At 38.7% G+C, this 9,809-nt stretch overlaps 2 protein-coding genes across 2 annotated transcripts; one reads left to right on the top strand and one right to left on the bottom strand.

The window, feature by feature from the left end:
• The first annotated feature begins 3,461 nt into the window (after positions 1–3,461).
• Positions 3,462–5,383, top strand: odam (odontogenic, ameloblast associated). The gene is made up of 9 exons (XM_070927233.1): positions 3,462–3,521; positions 3,645–3,680; positions 3,793–3,840; positions 3,931–4,176; positions 4,288–4,344; positions 4,436–4,558; positions 4,981–5,017; positions 5,137–5,195; positions 5,348–5,383. Exons 1-9 carry the CDS (start codon positions 3,462–3,464, stop codon positions 5,381–5,383), a joined length of 702 nt encoding a protein of 233 aa, XP_070783334.1.
• A 203-nt stretch (positions 5,384–5,586) lies between these two features.
• LOC139290692 (uncharacterized) lies at positions 5,587–9,041 on the bottom strand. The gene is made up of 15 exons (XM_070912535.1): positions 8,991–9,041; positions 8,790–8,864; positions 8,606–8,704; positions 8,369–8,512; positions 7,635–7,757; positions 7,178–7,198; positions 7,054–7,074; positions 6,919–6,945; positions 6,778–6,804; positions 6,652–6,681; positions 6,541–6,570; positions 6,348–6,383; positions 6,200–6,235; positions 5,813–5,878; positions 5,587–5,714 (listed from the first exon to the last, which is right to left on the bottom strand). The coding sequence occupies exons 1-14, from the start codon at positions 9,039–9,041 to the stop codon at positions 5,822–5,824; spliced, it is 777 nt and encodes a 258-aa protein (XP_070768636.1). The 3' UTR covers positions 5,587–5,714; positions 5,813–5,821.
• Positions 9,042–9,809: the final 768 nt, after the last annotated feature.

Below are 9,809 nucleotides of genomic sequence, written 5' to 3'. Positions count from 1 at the left end.
GATGTCAGTTGTTTGCCTCCTGTGGCCACAACCCGCAACATTTAGATGGTTCATACTGGTTTTTCAGTCAGTAGCTTCCAGAAGCCTCCAGAAACCCTTCCCAAGACACTGAATCACTCTGTTATTGTTTGCGGTCCCTCGGCTGTACCGAGAACAATGTCAGATGGTTGAATCGGAGTGAAGTGTCTTTGAAAATAGGCAGCTCACTGTGTTACATTTCTTTGAATCTTGTACAGTAGAAAAAGAAGATGTCATTTCACATGTTCCCATGACACACAGGTGACAAATATAGTTCATGAACAAGTTAGTGTTCTCCTCTCTAATTGGCTCATAATAATCTCTGTATACTGATATAAGGTGCTCTAAATTCAGAGAGCAACTGCAGTTCTCCTTGGCACATAACATTTGAAAGAAGAGCAAAAAGATATATGAGGTAAGTATTGTGCAAGTGAGATTTTTTAACAATGAGATGATAGTGTAAAATATAGAAATAGTCATGTTCTAACTAATGTCATGCATATATTGCCAAAAAATGTTGAGATTTTATGAGTTAAATGTATCTAGTCTCGTCTTTTTACAGGTTTCAGGCTGCAAAATGAAGCTTTACCTCCTCGCCACATTTGTAGCAAGCGTCTGCTATGTGAGTACAGCCTATCTATCTATCTATCTATCTATCTTGCATACATAGCAGTGCATGTAACTTCTGCTCTCTTTACTTGTTGCAGGTCAGTGCAGGCAAGGTAAGAAACATTCCTACTAATAATTTATGCCTGATTTGTGCAATAATCCAAATAGAATCATGGTTAATAACAAACACTCTTTCTCCCCCTTCACACAGAAACAGAGGATGATGGCGGGTATGAATGGAGGGATGATGGCGGGTATGAACGGAGGGATGATGGCGGGAATGAACGGAGGAATGGTAAACGGCGCAAACCCCGGGATGATGGCTGGAGGCCTGAACCCACCCATGGTAGCTGGTGGTGGTGGGGCAGGTTTCTTTGGGCAGCCGCAGTTTGCTCAGGTCAGCCTGTGAGGTTGTCATTTTAATTAGCTCAGAAGTAGAATAGTGTGTTTGAAATTGGTGGAGTTGGTCTTCGATTTTATTCAAACTTTTTGATATCTTTGCATTAATCATAGGTTATAATTCTGTAAACAAATAAAAAAACTTTTTTTCATTGTGACAAAACAGAGAACTAATAACCCACAAATTGTACAGTATGTGCATGGTATAACAGAAGGAATTTGGTAACTTACCGTACCCTCTCTCTTCCTCTCAAAGTTTGTTCCCGGAGTTCCTGCTTTTGCCGTACCGCCCCCCGTTCCCAATGTTTACAATGTCCCTGCTGTCAATGCGGTTAGTGTCGCAGTTACTGTCAAAACTCATTTGATATTGTTTCAGGCTTCAGAGTACCACTCAAAAAGCATTGATTTCTGTCTTTCTCGTCTACTGGCAGCTTCCTTTCATAGGAGTCCCTCAAATGGCACCAATGAATCCTCCTCAGCAGCCTCTGATGGTAATCACTAACCTCTAGTAGTCCATAACACACTTTTATTAAAGGTTTATATGATGATTTGTAGACATTTAACAAATCACTTGAATCACTAAATCTTGCTGTCTTTGTTTAGGGGCAGCTTCCTCCGCTTGATCCATTCAGAAGATTCAGGGTAAGAACCAAGTAAACTGTATTTACATCTTTTGTGTGATGAAAGCTGCACCAGCTTATTGTTGTTCTTTGACTCTCCAGCGTCAGATTATGAAACAGGATAGAACCTTAAAGACCACTGTGGACACTCAGGTAAGGCTGTGTAATTTACAAGCAGGTAGGATTGCAGACATCATCAACACAGTCTGATATGAATGTGTTGTTTTTTTGTCCTGCTGTGAGGTGTCTTTAAAGTCTCATTTGTTCACCCACGGTTCCCTCTTAATTTCCTCAGATTCCAGCTCCTACTGAAACAACTACAACTCCCTGTGACGAAGACGGTCATCATGAAGATAATTAAGATTACACTGTTAGCAGTAGCCTCTCACTTTAGAATGAATCTCAGTAGAAAACATTAGGATGGATGTACTGTGCATGTTAGCTGTCCAATGAAAATAAATTATACTTTGATTTAAAGTTTGTTTTGTGGAACCCTCTGATTTTACACCAATGTATTGAATCAGACAATTCTCACCAATGAACTGTTATTGTCACTGCAGTTTATGGTGGATCTCTACTGCCATCTAAAGGATAATGAGTATAAAAACCACACATAATAAAACAACATGAAACCACAATGTCAATGAGTTTAGCTGGATAATTACGCTGAATAAATCCTGAAAAGTTTTGAACTAGGTCCAAACTAAGAAGAGCTTTTCATGGTTTCACTCCCTGGAGTTAATTCAGTAATCCTGTTTCATGAGACAGGGTGAGGGCTTACAGTACATTGCTTATGATTTAGGCCTTTTTCATGGGCATGTTATGTCAAAAGCAGAGGTTATACTAATAACATTAATGATGGCTCCGCTCTATTCAAGTGTCCCAGTAAGTCATGACAGTGTGACAGTTATTCACTCATGCGCTTTTCCTACTACAACAAGTCAAAATATCTGCTCTGGAAAAGGCCTTTTAGTCACATATTTGGCTTAAAAACAAGTTTAAGCTCAAGTTTAATTGTCACTTTAACCTGAAAAAGAAGTTACAACTGAGCACAAAAAATTGAAAAACATAAAATGCGCATGAGTGCATCAAAAAACATCTGAGCATGAATACCAACTCATCTCAACAAGTCGACTATTAATACCCATGATTTGCCAATTTGATGCCAACATCAGTCAGTGCATGATGAAAAACTGTCTGATTATAAGCTCCAAGCTCCGGTTTTCCTTTTTTTTTTTCTCATGACAGGACAAAAATCCTGTCGGTCTTAACATCTATAATTACACCCTCAAGCGCCACACAAATGCACATAAACTTTACTTAAGAGAACTTATAAGAAGTGCATTATGTCCCCTAAACTGAAAGTCACTGAGACTGACACTGAGTCAGTGAAAAGCCGGAATGTAATATATGTGGGAAGCACGCACAATTTTAAACTCAGATTCTTTAAAGACTTTTCAACAACTTGATGCAGACCGTGTCATGGTGTTTAGAGACATGACTGATCTAATAACATACTTACCTGCCTTGTGTTGTAAGTGTCTGAGTCTGATGCCATGAGAAATGTCTGTCACACTGACCACACATTGTCTGGATGGGTTGGCAGCGGACTATAACAGCTCACATGGGCAGAATTTAAAAGGGATATGCACAAGGCGAGGAGGCAGGCACACACAGAAAAGGAAAGCAGAACCAGAGAAACGGTAAGATGATTTTGTAATGCTCAGTGCTTCAGTGAAAGTTATATTTCTGGCATGGTAAAATGTATCGTAGCATGTTTTTAAAACACGCCTCATGTCTTTGACTGTAGACATCATGAAGCTCCAGACTGCCCTTCTGTTGGTCTGTCTATTCAGGACAAGCTTTGCTCTTCCAGTGAGTAAAATCTCTAAGTCTTGCTAAAGTACTCATTTCTCATATCTTCTCTACCAAAATGGCAGAGTGTTATTTAACGTGTGTATTTAAAGTGAGTGTTATTTTCTAATGTTTGTTTTACAGCTGCAGATTGGAATTCTGGCAAGCAACAGCAACGAGGTGAATATAGCTGTTAAAATGTTTTGTTTGTTTGTTGGTTGCAAAGCCAAAATCCCTCAAGTCATTTGGGAATAATTTAACCAAATTTAATAAAACCCCTTTGTGTGTTCAGATCCTAAGACTGAATGGACTAACTCTAGCAGCTCTTGGACAAACACAGGTACTGGAAGTTTATGTGCATACCTGTCAGATTAGAAAAGCCTTATGGACTTAAAAATATGTGAACTGAACCAAATTCCGTCTTATCCAGGGGTCTTCAATATTACCCCAGTATGTGCTGCAGCAGCAGCCTGAGGTGCTGCTCACTCCACAGGTGCTGAACTTGAACCCGCAAATGGCCGGTCCCTTCAGTCCCCAGGGGCCCCAACTGGTTTTCCCCTCCCAGGGCAACCAGCTTACACCTGTGTTCATCCCCAATGGCCAGCAAGAGCAGCTTGGACCTCCACAGGACCCCAACGCTCCTAATGTCCCTCAGCAAGCCCAAAACCCTGTTCAGGTACAATAAAGCAGCATGGATGTACAGTGAAAATGCTGTCAAATTGTTTTTTATTGTCACTTCAGCTGATGTAAGACTCCTCACACTCTTATTGTTTTAAATGTTCTTCAGATGTTTCCGCATTTCCAGTACCCGTCTTACGGATTTCCTCAGTTTCCCAGACAGCAGGTATGACGTGAAACATATTGACCTGTGTGCGAACCTCAGTGTCTTTATTTAGATGCTCACTGCAGATTTAAACTGATTCTATCATCCACAGGGCTTCCCTTACTTTGTGCCTCCTTACGGTTACCCCCAGCAGAGGAACACTGTGCTGCTGCAGCCCAACAACGGTCAGCAAACCCTGGAGCGGACCACACAGAGACCACAGCTCCCTCTGCAGGTGAGACACGCAAGATGACATGAAGTAAAGACAAGATTGAATAAGTATTCATCATAAAATATCTGCACTGCTAGATGACACCTTTTGTAGCTTATTTCATTGCTTTCATTGCAAGTTTCATTGCTCAGTACTGTTGACTATTTTATTTGTTAATTCATTTTTAGTCATTATCTGATTAATTTCTTGTTAGTTTTGTGCAGGTGATGCTTATAACAGAGATGTAGTAGGTGTGTTTTGTTGTCGTCGTATCTTATTTTTTATTATCTATTAATGTCCATGTTTTTGTGTCTGAGGACCGCATCCAAAGGGATTTATCAACAAATCTAAAATAAAATATGAGGGTAAATACTTCATGTGTATTTGCTTAATACTTGCTTAGTATTTTTTGTGATCTAATTTTCCTGCATATCTTCCCACTTTAGCAGGCATCCCAGCCTAAGGTGCAAACAGATAAAGTAAGTACACATAACCTCTTAATTTTCATAATTTCATCAATAAACCAAGCAAACAGACAAGTGTGCAGCAGTTAAGTCTAACTTCATATCTACATCAGACATGGCCACTGGGGACACAAAAAGAGTCTACTACAATTCCTCCTGATCCTCGTGGCGACACATCTGGTCCAGGGATTGATGAGGTATGATTTTATACAAAGACACTCAACCTTTAAAGCTTTTATGCATTCATGTGTATGCACACACACAAAACCTTGGTCTCTGTTACATGTCAGTCATTTAATTGTGCAGGATTTGATTCAGAACAACTATTTTGTTTTCCATGTTTCTCCAGGGTCACTCAAACTTCCCCTTCCTGTTTGAGCCGTAGATTTCACCTGGGAAATAACAACAAGGTGATCAGGCAGAACTTAATTTCCATGTGTTTGGTCATGGACTGTGCCTTTCTTCCAAATGCAATTTATTTGTACTAATTTCTTTTTATATTACACTGAAACGGTCTCGCTTGTTTCAGGAATCTGTTCCTTGCTTTCACAACATGTTGAATAAAGTACTTTGCCAAAGAAATTGTCTTAAGAATTTTATTGTGGCACACAGATTATTCCAAATGACATGAGTGACTTCCCGGAATATACCACCAGAGAAAAAACCATAATCTTCTTTAAAGTTTGTTGATCAAACTTGTAGCTGTTGGTGTCTTCCTGCGAAAAGTATGAGATATATGTGTCAGCAGCAGTCAGCAAATCAGTGATGATCAGGTAATTAAACTTAATCAGTATCACTCCATTAACACCCCCACCTTTTATAGTTACCAGTAATATTCTTCTGGGTTGTCTTCCTCTCCAACAATCTCAGCGAGGTTCATCTTGAAAATAAGAAAGTTGTTCAAATTAACCACACAAGCCTAATCTCAAGTTACAGAAATGTCAGTAAATGCGCTAAAAATTACTTTTTGTTATTAGGCTGATTCCAAATAATGTGCATAATGTCCCAGTTCAATATAAAAGGAAGTAGTGGGTCTATGACCGGCATATTTACTGGTCATGAAATGGCTGTACATACCAACAAAAAGCCTTGGGTAAAGGCTGCATGAGAGCATGGTTAGAATTTCACATTTAATGACAAATATTATATAGAAAATGGAAAGATACATGGTGCCATATGCTCACATACTGTCTGTACTTACAGGTTTCAAAACCCCATACTCAATGGCGACGTTGTTCTTCAAATTGAAAAAGAAAAAGTATGATTATTATTGAAGACACATCTATAAAAAACATAAAATGCACAGTAAACTGACATCATCTTCTTTCTGTAGTAGGCAAATAGATTACCGGCTCTGTGGCGTTGTAAATGAGCTTCACATATTGCTGAAATTGAGATGAAGAGAAAGATAAAATATAGGATCAAACCCAGAAAAATTCTGCACAAACCATATAATTGAAGCCCCTCCTCAAAAACAGACCGAAAATAAAGTTTAAAAACAACTTTTGACTGAAATTAGAGTCAGTCAAACAGCCAGTATACCCCATTCTTCGGTGGCCCGTGTTTTCCTCTCTGTAAAACAAGCAACAGGAGCTGAGTGTCTGAGCTTTGATACTATAATCACTGCTAAAGAGTTAAAGAGAGTATTTATACCTTATGATGGTGAGGTCCTCTTCCACTGTGCTATGGATAGATTGGCAGCCATTAGTATTCATTGATAATCTTTACAGTCTTTCTTCTGATTATCTAAATGTGATGAAACTTTATATTGAAAGTCACCTTAGGCATCAGAAATATGTTCTCCCCCTGCAAGATTTTCACACAAGGGTCAGTGAAATCATAACATTTAGATGGTTTAATCTTACAAGTGAATAGTTCCTCAATAAAAGTTAAACCAAGTAACTAAATCATATTGTTTACCTCCTTCAGGGGTACATCAGTGACGTTCTATGGATGAAAGCCAGACATTTAGTTGAAAAATGTAATATTCAATAAAGCCTGTCATGTCAAACACACACTATGTTGTATATAACATTTGTTTACTCATGATCTTACCTGAAATGTCACATTGTCAACCTGAAAAAGAAATTGCAAACACAAGAAAATCTGGGTTTCTGCCAACTGTTCTGGTAAATTTTAAGTGTGTTAATATCACGTTGAGAGATGACAATAGGCCTACCTTGAACACAGAGGAAAACACCTAAAACAAGAAAGAAGTAATTGTTTATCATATTTTATCATAATTCAGAACAATACCGGTTTAGCGGGGATGTTTAAGTAAGTGACATTTTTAAAGCATCTTTTCAAAAGCAGACATCAAATAGTGTATCACAATAAAAGACAAAAGCAACAGATATCAAATATAGACAAAATATAAAAGTAATGAATAAAATAATGAAAAGAAATTAAGCATGTACATCATAAGTTGTTGTAAAGTATCCTACGCATCCAGACAAAAAAAACACCATGAGCTTGATGTCATTAAGCGAGTAAGCCACAATTTCAGCAACTGCAACTCCAATCACCTTCATGCATCAACTAAAGAGTTGATTGAGGTAGAGACCCAATTTATTACACTTTTGACTTTTTTCATTTCAGTACACCTATAGAGTCACTGCCGTTCATTGTGAGCTCACCATCGCTTCGGGGTTCCTTCTGTTGGGCCACCTGCCTCTTGGAGGTCCTTTGTTGGGTCTCCCAAAATGCCTGCTGGCCCCAGGATGAGGGACTTCAGGCTCATCATGCATGAAACCAGGAGCCTGTGTGAAGCACAAATCAACAGCTGTGTACAGTAAATTACTGTCTAATCTATCTATCTAAACGACTGTCAGGTGATGGTACAGTGTGGTGTGTTGCAGCAGGTCTCGATAATCACTATATATTGTATATGCAAATCTTAAAGAAATAGGTTGATATTTTGGGAAGTACTCTCACTGGTTTTCTTTCTGAGATGAGGTATGGAGCCACAAGATGATTTGCCGATAGCTGAGTGTAACTAAACTAAAGCTCTCCTTCAGTCGCAGCTATAAATTCCTTTAATCTGGTGTTCTCCAAAGTTTAAAAATATGCCTGCTTAACATATGATAACTTGTCTGTTTAATGCCTACACAAACAGAAATGTAAATACAACAATTTGTGGTTTTAGAGGGAGTTGTGTGGTGTAACTATCAATTGAACAGGTTATCCGTCTGCCCAGTTCATTGGTTGCCTGGAAACCTCACTGTGACCCTAATTTCACATAAAACCAAAACATTTTCACATTGTTGTAAGTGGACTCTAAACAAAAAAAGCGAGTATTTCCCAAAATGTTCAACTGTTCCTTTAATGAGACTACCAAACTGAATAGCAAATAAGAACTTGTTGTAAATACCTGTCTTTTGCCTCGAGTAGAAACTTGAGAAGGTCTCCCCGGCTGGCGGTCATTCCCATCAGTCCTTTTCGTGTGTCCACATGGGTTTTCATTTCCTGGTCTCCTAGAAGGCCTGTTTGGGAGCCATGGGGGCATCTCATGCAGCTACCCCGAACAAGAAAAGGGACTCATTGATTATCTCTCAGTGACATGTTGTCACAATTAAGTAATAACTATACAACTTGAAAAACCACGTACCCATACTGGGTGGCCAGAGTCCCATTCTGGCCAGTCTCCAACTGACCCTCCATCTCCATCTTCTGGGGCTTGTGTCACCGACTGCTCGTCGTCACCACGCTAAACAAATTGGTAATTCAATGAGAAATACTTCACATGTAGAGGATAGAAGCACCTCTGGATCTGTGTGTCTATTCCCTGTTACCTGAGAGTCTGCATCCAGCTTGGGTCCACCGGTAGGCGGAAACTTTTCGTCCTGCCATGGCCTCCAGGAATCTGGCTGAAAAAATAAAGAACAACAAAATTATAAATGACAAGTTTAAAACATCAAGCAAATGTTTTCCTGTGTAATTATAAGGTCACCCCAAAGATTATACATATTTTTATCATCAAAAGTAATACTCACACGAGCAGCTACTGCTGACAAAAGTGAAGCTGCAATAAACAAGAGCTGCATTGCTTCTGAAGAACCTTCTGGAGAACAAGAAAATATTACATTAAATTGAACCTTACCAGTCTATTTCCTAAAACAGACCAGACATTTCACAAAGCAAGTAACTTACTGTATAGCATCTACTGTAACACCTGTGCTGTACAAGTATGTGTGTGGCCCATCATGCATTGATACTTATATCAGACATCAGACATTGAGACACACCACATGTTTCTCAAAACAATACATCTTAGTCACACTTAATTATGTGCAAAACAGCAATTACGTCACAAATTGTTTGCTAATATCTTCATAAGTGACTTTGATAAGTGTTCTTAGAAACAGCATGTGACAAAAATGATTACTGGTAGCAATGATTAATGATAATAAAATGAAACAGTTTGAAATAGAAAACCTCTTTGGATCATTTCAAATTAGTGTACTGTACATACTTGCTTGGGTGGTAGAGGTTATAGCAGCAAGTCATTTCCTAAAACAAGAGGAGGCAAAAATGTACGCTTCATTGGGTGTTGCCTGTTTCCTGGCTAAGCCACTAAGTCACTTGATTTGTAATCATAAAACCAGGTAATCCCGTGTGGCATCTATTTTTCTGATTTGCCAATACTGAAGGGTGGAAAAAGATGAGACTGAACCTACATAACAGTGGTAAAATAAAATGTTTCTGACTGTACTAAAACTAATATTTAGATTTGAACTTTAGACAAATCTAATGGACTGAAGCATATTATTTATTATAGCTATCAACTGAATGCTACATATTACACGGACCAC

Source organism: Enoplosus armatus, chromosome 2 (assembly GCF_043641665.1).
Source record: "Enoplosus armatus isolate fEnoArm2 chromosome 2, fEnoArm2.hap1, whole genome shotgun sequence".
NCBI classification, from domain to species: domain Eukaryota; kingdom Metazoa; phylum Chordata; class Actinopteri; order Centrarchiformes; family Enoplosidae; genus Enoplosus; species Enoplosus armatus.
Note: the sequence above shows the minus strand (reverse complement) of the source record. Positions and strands in the feature narration are given on the sequence as shown.